This window comes from Rhinatrema bivittatum, chromosome 2 (assembly GCF_901001135.1).
Source record: "Rhinatrema bivittatum chromosome 2, aRhiBiv1.1, whole genome shotgun sequence".
NCBI lineage: Eukaryota > Metazoa > Chordata > Amphibia > Gymnophiona > Rhinatrematidae > Rhinatrema > Rhinatrema bivittatum.
In genome coordinates this window covers 213,406,397-213,421,777 of record NC_042616.1, presented here as the reverse complement: position 1 = coordinate 213,421,777, position 15,381 = coordinate 213,406,397, and the positions used below count along the sequence as shown (strand labels likewise).

Below are 15,381 nucleotides of genomic sequence, written 5' to 3'. Positions count from 1 at the left end.
GCTCCATCTGCTAGAAAGCAGAATAAACCTACTTATCTGGACTGGTCTAGCAGGACTCAGAGAGGAAATTAACCGGTAAGATTACACTTCTCCAACAGAAAAGAATTTCCAGGTGCTCATCTTCAGTGTTTTCTCTTTAGCGTTTAGTTGGGGGTTCTTTTGTTACTTTTATATGCTTTTTACTTCCTTTCTTATTTCTGACCTAGCAGTTTCCTAGCAGTCGGAACCATGGCTGGGGATCTGGCACCATCAGCCTTCATTCACAACTTACCCAGGGATTTCCTCCTATTTTATAATCCCCTCCCCAACGTGTTTTTAGTCCATTCATTGCGGTGATTGGGCTCTTTACAGACTTCTGCAATCATGGGCCCTAGGTCTAGCTACTAGGTGTGGCCATTGCCCTCTGACTTAACTCCCCTCTCCCAGGGGTTGGGTGAACACCATCTCGGCATCCCAAGCCAGCCTGAAGAGTGGAAGACCTGAGCCAGGAATCAAACCCAGGTCCCTCCATGTGGCACTGCTCAGCACTGCCACTGAGTCACCTGGCTGGCCCCTTGTTTTAAAGTCTCCGTTACATTTTGCAGCGTGCACACTTCAGAGGGAGAAGCACAGTATTTTTTTGGTGGTAATCCAATATCACAGCTGTGCCTTTAACAGTTTGATTAAACAATAAAAGGATATCCCCCTGCTACAAATTATGTGAGTTGGCAATATGTTGAGGCATTCCATGTTCTAACTATAACGCATCTTAAATAGGTTGCAAAATCAGAAATTACATATTCTGGCTTGAGTCCCAGGAAATAAATTGTATTAATAACTTGGAAGTAATGAACAGGTATTAGATTTTATTATATTTTGGAAAAGGTTATCAGTACATCTGGGTTTTTAGCAAACAAAGCTGAATTTTGCACTCAACAAAAATAGTGCTCCCAGAAGCTAGACCAGGGGTGAGCAAATCTTTTGAGCTTCGGCCTCCCCTCTTCAATCTATACAAGTTTTTGGGCCCCCCACCCACCAAATTTGGATTACATTGTGTGTGTATGTATGTATGTATGTATATATATATGTATGTATATATATATAGATATAGATATATCAAAGTTTTCTCACCAGGAACGGATTGGCCTATCGTGGGATCGGGCATCCCCCAGTAGGCTGGTCACGTGGTCTTCATCTCAGCTCCTGATTGCATAAGTGCCACAGAAAAGTACTACTTTTCCATTGTGTGTAATTTGAGGGGAGAAGCCAGTCCACCTATCAAGCAGTTTGGTTTTCTGAATCCCGCCACCTCCCAAAGTTTTATAATATGTCAAACATCTTGGCCCGTTAGTCTTCTAGATAAGCTCCACTGTATAATTGACTCATGGTTAAGAAAGGACAAATTAGTGCGCTGAGGAACAATAATTCAGTTTGCAGGTAGGGTGAGAGCCAAGACTTTCAGAAGCTGTTGGAGCAATGGTACATAACTCTTGGCCACGAGGGCTACAAACAGGCCTGGTTTTCAGTATATCTTTATCTACAGTAATTATGCACCCATATATCTGCATACATTTGCTCTGAACCCAGCTTAAGTGGGAAGAGCATCCGTCTGTGGTCCTCAAAGACCATATTGTGTATCTCTGTATTATTAGGGGTGATGGGTAGTCCAGTTTTTTCTGCAGAGTACTTGAATGCACACTACCTTCAAGCAAAACAAACAAACAAACAAAAAAAAAAAACCCCTATAACAAATCAAACAAAATACATCAAGATTTAGAATTTGTTACCTGGAATATGGAAGGACTAGTTAGGCGGAGTGTATGCCATATAATAAGGCAACTGTCCTAGAGCCAGCCAAGTTTGTGTGAGGCATCAGATTCAAAGGAGGATAGTTAGGAAAGGACAACCAATGGAAAAGGGTAGCGGCAGGAGTCCCGAGGAGGCAGTATAAAGCAATGTTTCCCAACTCTCTCCTGGAAGCACACCTAACCAGTTGGGATTTCAGGATATCTGAAATGAATATGCATGAAAGAGATTTGCATACATTGGGTCTCCATTGCATGAAAATCTCTCATGCATATTCATTGTGGCAATCCTGAAAACATGACTAGGTAGGTGTGCCTCCAGGAGAGAGGGCTGGTAAACCCTAGTATGGGGGAAAGTGTATAAAGTTGATTGGCAATGTATGAGGTCATCATTTTGTTCAAGGTGGGGCAGGGGTTGGTTGTGGCTAGAAGTGAAAAATGGCTTGCCTCAGGTATGGACCACCCATCAGAAGCAAATTCTGATAGCTTCTTTAAAAATCTTTCCCCACTGAGCTGTCCCAGAACGTCAGCACTTGCTAGACTTCTTTGAAGGACCGATCTCTGCTAATGATTTCCATCGTGGGTTTCTCAACCTTAGTTTATCTCTCACGCTCTCTCTTATACATAAATATAGATGTGTATGTGTAACCTATTGGTGGGGAAAATCCAGATAGTGGACCCAAAGCCTCGCATCTCAGTTCAGACCCTGCTCTGACTAAGTCTTCAAATTAATCTGAGGGTCCAGGGCTCCCTGTGAGGGGATGCTTGACTTCAAGGCCCTTCTGCATTTTTCAGGTTTTACACTGCCCTTCAGGTCCTTTTGTAAATAGCTTTGATCATCTTCAAGAGTCTATAACAGCAAAAATCACAGTGGAAGCTAGGTTTCCAACTTAAGTTTATTGAGAAGTTGTAAAATGTAATGACTTTAGTTCTTTTCAGATCTTGATGTTAAGTCCAATTTATTGACATCCAATTTATAAATCCAGTTTGTTTATAAATCCAATTTGTACCATATTCTTCCAGCAAAAGTCTTTAGCATTTGTACAGACCAATTTCTTAATTTGACTCCTTATTTCTCCTCCTTTTGTAATTTAATCCTCCGCTCCTTCCCATAGTTCATAGTTGGAAAAATATATCCTAATCGAGTATCAGAATGATAAAGTCCCAGTCCTCGTACCTCTCCTAAAGTCTTCTCCATTCTCCACTCCTCTCCAGGTCCCAGGTTTGTACCATAGCACACAGTTAGCTCAGATGTTCCTCACCCGAGTCAGCAGTCAGAACCTTCAGACAATGCCTCCTCGGGTCCTTCCTAAGTGAAAGGCACCTCATCCTTTGGATAAACAAAGAAAATCTGAGTCCGTTGGCCACAGGGTCATAAAAACATAACCAGGAAATTCTTTCTCGAAAAGGGGAAACCAAATAAGAGAAAAGAAGGCTGGAAAACCTTCCCTCTCCGATAACAAAAGGGTCTTCAAACGACTGGACCAAAAACGTAGGGTTAAGGCACTCAGTCTCTGTAAGCAAGCACCCCAGATCCTTTTTCCAAAACCAAAAATAAGCAAAAGTGGGGTTGCATAGATAAGGTTGTCCCACAGCAGGGTAATTCAGGGGAAAAGTGAACTAAGAAGCCATGCCGAGAGATGGTGGCAGGGGTTTATAAAGACGTTGACCACACCATCCAATTCTTCCACATGGGGGAGACCAGACCCCAAACCCCCTACTCACTAAACACACTCTGCCTCCCCAGACCATTGTGGTTCACTCCCTTCTGGTAAGGAATTCTATGGTTCCTTGAGACATAGATATAGAGAGAGAGATAGATAGTGTGTGCTTATTTGTGTGGGTATAAAGATAAAAGATATGTTTATACCCCTAATATATTTGTGTATTTTCTCTCTCTCTCTCTCTCTCTCTCTCTCTCAGCGCTTGCTGCACAAATACTAGTAGTGCAGTGACAGTGTTTTCTGTTCTCAGCTGATTAAAAAATAGAGATTTAATAAATTGCAAAAAAAACAATTTTTGCATTTTTGGGTAAGGAGCTAAGTTTTGTTTGCTTAAACTTAGAAATATAAGTTTTTATGCCTTTGTGCCAGAGGAGACCATCTTATTATTAAAGCAGCTGTATAATTAAAAAAAACAAACCTGCCGTAAAACCTAAAGTAAGTTTTTAAGTAACTCAGTTCATAGTTGAAACATAAAAAGCAATTCAGGTGCTTGTTTTGCTTTTTGAGTTTGTTTGGAGGTGATAGGTTTGGGGTTGGTTTTTTTGGGACGCTCTAGTTGAGCCATCTTCCTTCCGCCATTTTAATTCTGTGTATTTGGGTGCTGCTCTGCTGATTGTTGTTTAATTGTGCCCATCATCTTCCCAGTACTTCCTAAGTATCTTCCCTATACAGTGAAGGCAGCTTAAGAGTAGTCATGAAAGGAGGTGCAGTCCTCTAAGGGAGTAGTTTTGTAACAGCTGTATCAATAAAGGAAGCTGTGGCTTCTAGATGCATATATATAAATTTAGATTTATTCTAATTAAAATTTAGAAGAAGCTGTCATTGTTTTGGACATTGGATAATGAATTGTTAAACCTGCTATAGATGACAAGAATTAAATAAGCTTTTTAACCATTGTTATTGTTAATAGTCTTATAGTCAGTAGTTAACCGGATCCCTTCTGGAGCCTTTTTAAAAAATTGTTGGTCCAAAGAAACAGTACGGAAGACAGTCAAGTATAGCCAGATGGCAGATGAGAAAAGGGGATGACCAGTCACCTTAGCTGCAGGGATTTCTTTATTGAAAATACAGTTAAAACTCCATTACATTTTTTTTTAATTAGCCACCCTCCAGTCTTCCAGTATCGTGGCTGATTTAAAAAAGTTGCAGATTATTAGTAACAGGTTTGCAATTTCATGTTTGAGTTCTTTAAGGCCTCTGAGGTGATGATCTGTTACTCATTTAATTTTTTTTTTCAATTTAATCTGTTAAATTCTCCGTCATCTGAGATTTTTTATTTTTTAGTTGCTCAGAATCATCACTAAAGAATATGCTCCCAGCATCCTCCTCAGTAAAGCCTGAGGCAAAGAATTCAGTTTTTCTGCTATGTCCTTGTCCTTCCTGTGCGCTCCTTCTCCGCTTCAGTCATCTAGCTGCTCAGCTGACTCCCTCACTACTTTTTGCCTATATTGCCTATGTTTGAATCTGGCTTTCTACATATGTAGAACTACAGCTATTTTAAAAAATCTACTTTCTGTCTCCAGATACAATGTGACTGAGTGGTCAGTGCCCTTTCTTGCTTGGAATATACTATTTTCTTCAGAACTTCAGCCTTTCCAGTCTAGCTAGCTTCTCTCTTTCTATTAACTAGAACAGATTCCATGCACACTGTACATTCCTTCCCCGCATGTAAAAGATTCACACCCAGCCACACCCTGAAACATGTTCTTTTCAATAATGCAGTAAGAAGCTAGAAAATTCATCCCTTAAACACAAACTTTTCACTTACATACAAGAAATCCCACTGGTGAAAATGAAGCCAGTATTTAAGGACAATATGCTCAACATGCTGTTAGAGCTGCAGTGCCGCATAAAGCACTCAACATAGTGAACTTGTGATGCCTGCTCCTTGGCTTCTCTGTCTGTAAGTCTTATTCCTAGGTCTCCTTTCATTGTTTATTTATTTTTTATATACGGACATTCGATCTTAGATATCACATCAGTTTACATTCAGGTACTGTAGGTATTTCCCTATCCCCCAGAGGGCTTTGAGGGTAAAGTGACGTGTCCAAGGTCACAAGGAGCAACAGCAGGACTTTAACCCTGGTCTCCTGGTTTGTAGCCCACTGCTCTAACCACTAGGCTGCTCCTCCTCCTCCTCCTTAAAGACTCCTTTCCTTGAGAGGGTAATTGTCAAAGGAATTTCCATGGGTAAAATGGTGCTTTATCTGTGAAAACGAATTGTTAGAATATTGCCTACCCAATACGCAGGTACATTTAGGCACATATGTCCTGTATGTGCATAAGTTTACCCGGACTGAAGGGGGAGCATTTTGGATTTCCATATATATGCTCTTAAATTTTCACAATAATTTCCTGCACAAAAATTAGCAGGTGTATTTGTGTGTAGGTAATTTTTTTTTTTTTTTGACGAACATACATGTGCAAGTTTGTTTTTGTTTTCTTTTTCATCCAATCAGACAAGTCCAGACAAATGTGTTTTGTCCACGACCAGAAGACAGAAACAGATTAACAGGTTTGCTGGTATTGCCCCTTGTGCTGACCTCGGCCTGCCAGTATTCTCTGTCTCCAGTTGATGGTAGGCGAGCATCCTGTGCTGTGAGTTGAGGCCTGGTTAGGCTGGATAAAGAAGAATCCAATGGAAGGGGCAACTCTTATGGTGAAAGGCCAGTTCTCCCTCCCTCTGTTGAGCATGACCTTAGGTCGGGGGGGGCTTTCAGTTTCTTCTGGAGGGGCTGTGGAATAGATTAATGCTTAACTTTTCTTCCCCCTTGGGTTTCTTATAGGAAACTTCCATTTCTTAGAGCATTTAAAAAAAAAAAAAAGAATGTAGTAGTAATTAATATTGGAGCAACAGAAACTCCTTTTGGCTGCTTTGCATTCTCCCTTGCTTATCTTGTTCTTCATAAAATTAAAGTTAAAAATAAATTGTTTGAAGGCAGACCTGACTCCCGTGGTAATGATTGCAAGAGGAGTAGCAGCGGTACTTGGCTGAGCCCTGGGACGATCCCCACTTCTTAGTCGGTCCCAGTTGTGGGAGTGAGTTTTTCATCACTTTGTGCTGGTGTCTAGGGACAGGGCCGCGTTGGAGTGCAGGGGAAAACATCACGCGTCGCTGCAGACGCGAGGCACGTCGTGCTGGTTTCAGGCAGGGAGAGCAGATGCATGTTGCCGTACTGCTTGAGATGAAAGAGAGGCTGCTAAAAGCATTGTTGCTGCTTTGAGGGAAGCTGCATCGGCAGGGACAGTCATGGTTTCAGTTTCCACTGGGAGTTCTAAAGTGAGAATGGTAACCATGTTTGGAGTGAGAGAGAGATGAGGAGCAAGGTCCTCCTCTTTTTCAGTCCCGCAGTGTGCAGATTGGACTGGCCCTTCTTGGAATGGATGGTGACTGTCCTTCTAGGGTTGCAGCAGCATCATCTTCCCAATTTTTGGTGGCCTGGGCAGCAGCTGGCCTACAAAAATTAATCTATTCAATAAACATTCTGTATGGGATGACCCCAGTCCTAAGATTCACTCCTGGAATTGTAAGGGCTCCGGAGGGAGGAAAATGGGGAGTGGGATGTTCTGTGTTTGGAGATTGCCTTGGGGATTAAGTCTCTAAGAACAGGTGCTGATTGGGACAAACCGGAGAAGGGGAACCTGGTTTTCCAGGGTATGCCTTCTGTCATAAGAGAATTTTTCTTCCCTTAGTTCAGTCATTACAAGTAGGAACATAGTTGAGAGCAGGAAAGAGGAGGATTCTTGCTCTGTGGAAGACCCTATTGTCACAAACACCTGTACATCCTTTTGATCCTTTACTCTGCAAGGGCAGTAGCTAAGGATTTTGTTAGGTGGGTGTCCCCAAAAGCTAATGTGACTGGGCCCAGTCCTTGGCTGTGTTGTAACCTTGGATTTCTCTGGAGAGATAAACCTGAGATTCCTTGGGATGGATATTTTTGGTTTTGTCAGTGACCAAACAGTCCCAAGAATTGTTTTTGAAGAACCCACATTTTTAAACTTATACCCCCAGGTAGCATGGAAAAAAGAAACCAGATGTGCTGCCTATTCTGTTGCATTGTCAGGGAACATTAGTTAATATATGGCTCAAAGTTGAGGCAGGTCTTCAAAACACCTGGTATGGTGATTCAGAGTGCAACTTTCTGCAGTATTATATCACGATCTGGATTGTATTTATCAGCACACAAAGGAAAAGGTGTTGAGAGTTAGTGGGGAGTTTTTGGAGAACCCTCCCATTTCCAACCAGGAGCAGTGCATTTAGCGAATGCGTTCCTTGAATTAGTGCATAGAGCAGCAAGGAGTGTGAATTCCATAGTAGTGCCAGGAGTTTCAACTGTAGTTATGAAACTAGTCAGTGTTTTTTTTTGTTTGTTTTTAAGCTCAATTTGCAAAATTACCTTTAAGGGAGTTTGGTTGTTGGGCGAGGGCATTAGGATATTGGCCAAGATTTGGAGTGAATCCAGTGTCTCAAGCCTCCCTGTAGATTGACCTAAGAATGTGTCTCATGTTCCTCAAGCTTATAATTTATGTTCAGAATCTAGATGATTGAAGCTGGGACAGTCTCCTGAGTTTCAAGGATCCTTAGACATTGGACAGATTTTTGGCCCTTTGTTCAGACAGAAGTTTGGGAAAGATGGATCCTTGTGGTCACAGGTCCCTTCCGATACTTCCAATGAGTTTTTTGGGAACCAATCTCCAGTTCAGGAGATAGGTGGCAGTCTATTTCATTTTGTATCATAAATTTCATCAGCTTAATGGCTGTTAAAGATAGAGTGAAAAAGTTGGGCCTTAGAGTTTCATGACTTTTTTTTTTCCAGACACCTTATGATTTTCCCTTGTCTTGCCATCAAAAAGGAGGACTCAATAAGAGAGTCACTTGAAAGTCACCTCTGCTTAAGTATTAGTGCTGGCTCCAAGAGATGAAGGGGTTGGAACAGTTATCAGTTTATTTTATGGCTAATTGAGTGGGTTCTTATCCACCACTACTGGATCTGTAGCAGGTGAACACGTTTCTTAGGACATTGCATTTCATGAGGAGAAATGAAGGTCAGTATTTTTGGTAGAGTAGCAGGTGGCATTTCTGAGCTCCTCTGACCTTACTGAGGCTTATCTGCACATATCATTCAGGAGAGGTCATGAGAAGGTCCGCATTTTATAGTGCTAAGGGAGCATTTTCAAATTCAAGCCTTATTTTCAGGTAGGCTACAACCCAAGAACTTCTTCAAAGGGGATGGTAGTAGCAAAGTCTATGACTCCATTAGTGGCCCAAGAACTCTCCTGTATCAATGAGACTCCGAAGAACCAAACCATTCAGGCAGTAGCACTATGAAAGGATGGAATTTTAGTGTACTCCTGCCTGAATGCTTTTTTTTTTTCATAGTCTCATTGGTACAAGACTGTTCTTGGGCCACTAATGGAGTGGTGAAGTTTTTCAGGGATGAGTAGTTGCCTTTGTGAACTCTGGAGTATCTGGGAGCTCTGTTAGTCATGATGGACATTATATGTTTACAGAGCACAGTGTGCAGAGAATGACAGCAAGCTCATTTATAATGTTCTGGAATCCCACAGTGTGGGGCTGTCTACATCTCTGAACTTCCCTAGCTGCGGTCTTAGGTCTAGTTCCCTGGGCAAGAGAGCATGTTTGTCCAGATGGGATCTTCAGTCACAGGATTATTATATTAGTCTTCTGGTACCAGATCAGATCAGGATGAGTATACGATGCTAGATGAGTTCAAAGAACTCTGTGATAGGAAACTCAAGCCTTCAACCTGAGTAATGGGCACCAGCCTTTGGGTTGAGGTCCATGGTGTCTAAGTCCTAAAATTATTTGTACATCAGGACAGCTAGATTGACTCTTCTAGGGTTTGCATCCTCAGTCTAAGGTCAGGATAGTGTCTGACAATGCCATGATGGTGTGTATGAATCATCAAAAGGGTACCAAATCCCTCATTTATTTATTTAACCTTTTTGTATACCAAACTTTCGTAAGTTACATCAAGCCGGTATATGAAGTGATGGACTTTCTATTTCGTTGGCTAGAAAGAATTCTGCACACATCTGCCATGACCATAGCAGGAGTGGAGAACATCCAGGTGGGTTTTTAATCAGCTGCAATGTGGTTGATCCTGAAGGGGTGCTCATTTCTTAGATGGCATTTGCTTGGATAGTGGGCAGGTAGGACGTTCCCCTGATGGATCTGATGGCGACCAAGTCAAATGCAAAGGTAGAGATTTTGCAGCTAAAAAAAAAAAAAAAAAGGATTCTTTGGACTAATTGCCTTGCTACTGCCTTGGCCTTCAGAGATAGTATTGTGTGTGTTCTCTCCATTTCTGTTGAAGGGGTGAATTGTTCAAGGATTTTGAGACATGTGAGTTACTAGAATCACAACCCATATCTGGCCAAGATGACCCAGGTATACAGTTCTGGTCATGTGTTGGGAGTCTGTTGCTGCTGTTCACAGCAAAGGGATTGGCTCATGGGGGCTGGTGGTTCTTGGATTCAGGTGGCCTTTGTTCTATGGCCTAGCCCTTGAATGGATTCATTAGTGCAGTGAGATTAGTTTCCAGAAAAGGCAAACACTTATTTTTTTTAAAGCTAGGCAATTCTCATTCTCCTTAGCCTATGGGAAGGGTTGGAGAGTTTTGAGCAATGGTGTTCTTTTATGCCATTATATTACTGTGAGTGTGTCCGTGCCTTGTATCCTAGATTTGCAGGAGGATCTAAAAATGGGATTGGCTCTTAATTCCTGAAAGGTGCAGTTTGCAGCTTTGCATACCTGGGGTCCATGTGTTAACAGCTGTTCCCTGTTTCCTGATAGAAGTCCTAATGTTGACCCCCCAGTGAGGGTCCCCCTTTCATCTTGGGACCTGAGCTTGGTGTTACCCCTTTTGGCAGGTTCTCAGTTTGAGCTTATTGGGGCAATTTTGCTAAAGCTTCTTATTTTGAAGTTAGCTGTTCTGGTAGCAGTCGCTTTAGCCAGGAGGAATTGGGCTTTCCAGGTGTTTTCTTGCAGAGAGGCCTTTTTGATACGGATAATTTGTAAGGTACTTTCTTTTATCCAGTGATTATCAGTGTTTTTAGATTATCAAAATCATCTGTTTTGTTTTTCTTTAAAAAAAAAAAAAAAAGGGGGGGGCAGGGAGAAGCATTTGCCCAAGTCAATGGCCACGTTCCACTGGATCATAGACTGTTTCTTCGGTGGAACTTCATGCGGGATGTCTGCAGGTTATTGGTAGAGCAGTGGCTTGTCCTCTTTGCGTTCCTTCCAAGCCTTATCATGTGGGCATGAGAGCTGGAGAGGGGGACCCCTTGAGCTGCAGAAGGTTTGAGAGCATGTTTGCAGTGTCCTGCCTTATTCAGGAGTAGCTTGGATGCATCCCATTTGCCTGAACTATTCTTACTGGATGAAAAAGAAGGAGACATGTATTACCTGATTATTTCTTTTCCTTGAGTCCTTTCAAACCAGTCTAGGTCACTCCCTGTTCTACCAAACATACATCAGCATTTTAGTCTGACCATGAGAAGGGGAGTATATTCTGCATTGTGCACACAAAGCAGGTAAGTTGATTTTCAGAGCTGTACATGCTATTTGTTTTTTAACCTTAACAGCCCTTGGTTTAAAAACAAAAAACAGAGGGTATTGGAGTTTTTCCATAGTTAGCGTGTTACAGGTAAAATTGGCAGGCTGAGGTCAGTACAGATGCTTATAAGGGATGATGTCAGCGAACCTGTTAATTTGTGTCTATCTGCTGGTTATGACATAACCCATTCATCTGGACTGGTCTGACTGGACTCAAGGAAAGGAAATTATCTGGTGGTAATAAATTGCTCCTTAACGTATGTACGTTTTTGCTGACTTTATGTATGCTGTGTAGCGGGATGAAGGGGTAATTCATTGATTCTTGTATTTACAGTATTTGTTTCTTTGATACTGCAAATGACCCTTTAATAACATAAAGGTCTGAAGACTGACTGCTACATGTGTCCAGACACAAGACAGTGGACCAGCAATATGCTAAAATTGATAAGAGCTGATAAGAATTTGAACAGGCTAGGAACTGCAGCACTCAGAGTTTCTGATCTGAACAAAAAATGCAGATAACCATCTTTAATCATATGTTGCTAATTATCAGACAGGATTATGGCCAGTGTCTGATATCCTGATTGTTCATATGGGGCATTGTACATGAAGTCCTTTTATGGGGGCTTTTGAACATGCAATCAATGATCAAACAATAAGAATCCATAGCTCAATGCTCAGTGCATCAGACGACAAAATGCATTGTTATGGCTTTCTCATCAGAAACAATAAGAAGACATTTTTGCATATTCACTCTGTCTCCCTTCTTCCATTTCTGAAGCACCTGATCTGGCCCATCAGAGAATATTTGAGAAAAGTATCAAAGCAGAATTAACATAGGAATTTAGAATAGCTCCACATTACCTGGTTTACCCTTAAAGATCCCAAAACAATGTTATGAACGAAGCTACTTGCACAGTACACATTGTGTAACTTCCTGGGCTGTGGAATTGCCCAGGTTATATGGGAAATAGTTCCCACACATTCCATTTTCTCAGCTAAAGAAGTATGCTTGCTGTGTTAGTCCATGTATGAGGTAATGCCTTTTTATTGGACTAACATAATATATTTCTTGACTGGCTATCCAAAGCTAGTCGAGAAATGTATTAAGATAGTCTACTAAACTTTATATTTTTTGTTAAGCTTTTATTCTGCAAGTTCTCAGCTAAATGCTAGTGTCTGGGTCAGCACGGTTTAGTAATGTTTCTGTAGCTTGATGGCATTCTGTGATTGATTTTGGATTATTGTACAGCTGTTATTCTGCCACTGAAGGCACTTCTTGCTTTTTCAAACAAGAAAATGTTGCAGAGTTCTTAAGTTGTCAGCCATTTCAGTGGTGTTACCAACATACTTCGCATCTTTTTTTTGTAAAAAGCGTGCAGGTTTTTGACTAGAAGGAAACGCTACATTACTATGGGACAGGCAGCCTGGTTAAAATGACTGCTGCAGTGTTAAGTACTCACTGAAGGTAATTTTATAATTTTGCAAGAAGTGGGTAAAGTCTGTGTGTAACCCTTACATGCAGATTTATTTTTCAAGAGAACTTGTGTGCATAACTTCTCTTTGAAAATGCTCCGGCCATTGCCCTCTACCACTCACAAAAGAACCTGCACAAAAGTTTAGTTGTTTAAGAATATTTGTTATCCACCAATGCATCAAAGTAGCTCATAGTGGAGCTCAGGAGCAATTATAAGAAAAATACAATACATTTAACACAAAATACAAAGCATCTAACACACATCATAAACCATGAAATGGACAGCCTTTGTTACACCTGCCCTTCACAGGACATAACTCATGCGGGTTAACTTTACCTGCATGATTTGCAAATAAAAAAAAAAAAATCCCAACTCTGGCCCCCCATCCCCCAATAGAGAGCCTATCACCAGTAAATGTGTAAAGTGTATGAGACTTTTACCCACACTGAGCACTAGGGCATTTTATAACAGCCATTCACGTGCATGTAACACTATATTTTATGCACATTGGTTTGAAAATCAGGCCCACGATGTACAATACCGATCACTTTACATTTAAGGAATTTTTTAAAAAAAATTCAACCATCAAATCTTGTATTGCATTAGCAGTGTCGCAGATTTAATGTTGCATTCTTCATTTATTTGCTGGTGAAAGTTTAACAGCCTCTGAAGTGCCAATGCTGAATGCCACCATTATGTTAATAGCAAAGGAAAAGAAGAGAAGGGAAGAGGAATGGCAGCCCTTGCTTTTATAGATGGTGGCAGGGATCCATGTCTGTTATTTCGGGGTCAGGGGAGAGAGAAGTAGATGGAGTTAATTAGGGAAATAATGTAAGCAAGTTCGTAAAATCTGGGAGCCTGTGAACAGAAGTTGAAGGGTCAGTTTCCCCCTAAACGTAGGCTGTCTTTTGAGGGTGCGCTGACATCCAGAGGAGCAGTTTTACAGCGCTTGAGAAATCATTTGAAAGTAAAATACACAGAACGGTGTACAACTGGCTTTCTGCAGCCAGATTTGGACTTGAGTGGAGATGGACCCAAAAGGCTGCAGTCTCAATCAACATCGCCTTTGATTATTTCTGGCCAGAAGGAGTTTTAATGAAGAAATTGGCTCTGGATGACACCGGGATATTCCGTGTTCTCAGATCAAATCTCTTCTATTTAGGATCATTAAAGCCCTGACCTAGAAATGTCTGGATAATAGCTTTAATGGGCAAGTATAGACTTGTTGTATTTAGGGCTCAACATACGGTAATTGCTGAGGTGCAGAGTTGCCCTGTGAATCAGGTGGTACAAGGCCCCAGAAGGTGAAGCATATTTTGAGACAGGTGTTCAGGTTAGATGGACTGCTAGGGATAGGTAGGTGGTGGTTGTAAAACTTTGTTTTGGCATTACAGCCAAGGGGGGCGAGATTAGCAAATTAGCAGAGTGAGGAGATTACAGAGGGGCGACCCCCAAGCCTCCCTTAAATTCTTTTCTCAGTTTTGAAATGTCTGATCATTTTAACCGCAAATGTCTTATGTTCTTCAGTTTAAAAACCTTGTATTAATTTGAGGTTCTCTCTCTCTCTTAGGTCAGCCATCATCCTCCTATATCAGCATGTCATGCAGAATCGGAGAAGTTCGTCTTCTGGCAAGGTCATTTTATTTATTTATTTTTTTAAAATTTTGTCTCTTACTCTAGCAGTTTTCAAATTATATCCGTGTTTCGGCCTGCCTGAGATGCTCAGGAGGACATGGAGCCTAGGACTCATTGAGCTGTTTTGTAACGGACGCACACAGAAAGCCCTGTCAGCAAAGACTCTCGTTGCACGCTGCATTAACCAGGGAAGCACAGAGTGTAACCGTTTCTGCCTGTCGGGGGATTATTTTTCATTAGCACATTAGGCTTCTGTTAGTGAGGCAGAAAATAAAACAATGCGCCGCCTGCATCCCCCATCTTGCGTGGTCTGAATTGCATTTGAGTTGTTTCACCTCTGAAGTTGCTGGGCAGCGCCGCTAGGCCCCATATCGGTCCTGGACAAAAAAAAAAGGGGGGAATCGTGGAGGGGGACCTTCAGAACCAAGCTGACACGGTACCGCTCGGCAGCAGACAGCACGAGCGCAAGCCTGATTTACACGAGCCCTTTTCAGACAGGGCCCCCCCAAGCCTTGCACCCTCCCCTCCATCCCCAGGTCAGCCCTGTCGGGACAGGGAATAGGAAAAGGCAGGAAAAAAAAAAAAAGGGATAGAATAGAGGAAAAGGAGTAGGAGCAGAAATTTATGGTTACAGGGAGGGGGGGCCCTCAGTCAGCAGCTGCCAGTTCTCAAGCACTGCAAACGGGTTTGTTGGATTTTGCTCCTGAGACGTCTGCAGATTAGGTGTGGGCTAAGACCAAGCTGCAGTCCTAGTGGAATCGGAGTTGTCCATGCTAATGGGCTCCGTGTATCACTTCTACTAGTTCAGTGTGGCCCGCAGAACCTTTTCAACAGCGGTTTCTTTTTAACCCCAATGCCTCCTACTTTGGGTGGGATAGGGAAGATGGTATTGGCTAGTGCAAAGCAATGAGGGCACAGGGAGAAGGGGGGAAAAAAGCAAAGCCCCCAGGCCCAGGAGGAATGTTGGCACAGGCTTTCTCTCTCAGTCCCTCTCCACTAGCCCCGCATGTTTTGTAGAGTCTGTGGTGGTCCGGCTGGGGCCTGTAGCTGTGAGCATTATAAACAAAACAGTAGGGATGTGAATCGTTTTTGAACGATTAAAATTATCGTCAGATAATTTTAAAATCGTCCAAAATCGTTAGAGTGCACGATACAATACAAATGCCCCCGATTTATCGTCA

The 15,381-nt window shown here is 42.0% G+C and overlaps 1 protein-coding gene across 6 annotated transcripts in view; it reads left to right on the top strand.

Moving 5' to 3' along the window:
• OSBPL3 (oxysterol binding protein like 3) overlaps positions 1–15,381 on the top strand; it is a 261,110-nt gene that overhangs the window by 226,703 nt on the left and 19,026 nt on the right. For all 6 annotated transcript variants that reach the window (XM_029589131.1, XM_029589129.1, XM_029589130.1 and 3 more), the window contains one exon: positions 14,136–14,199. In XM_029589131.1, coding sequence (XP_029444991.1) covers positions 14,136–14,199 — 64 coding nt within the window. The remainder of the gene's footprint in view (positions 1–14,135; positions 14,200–15,381) is intronic.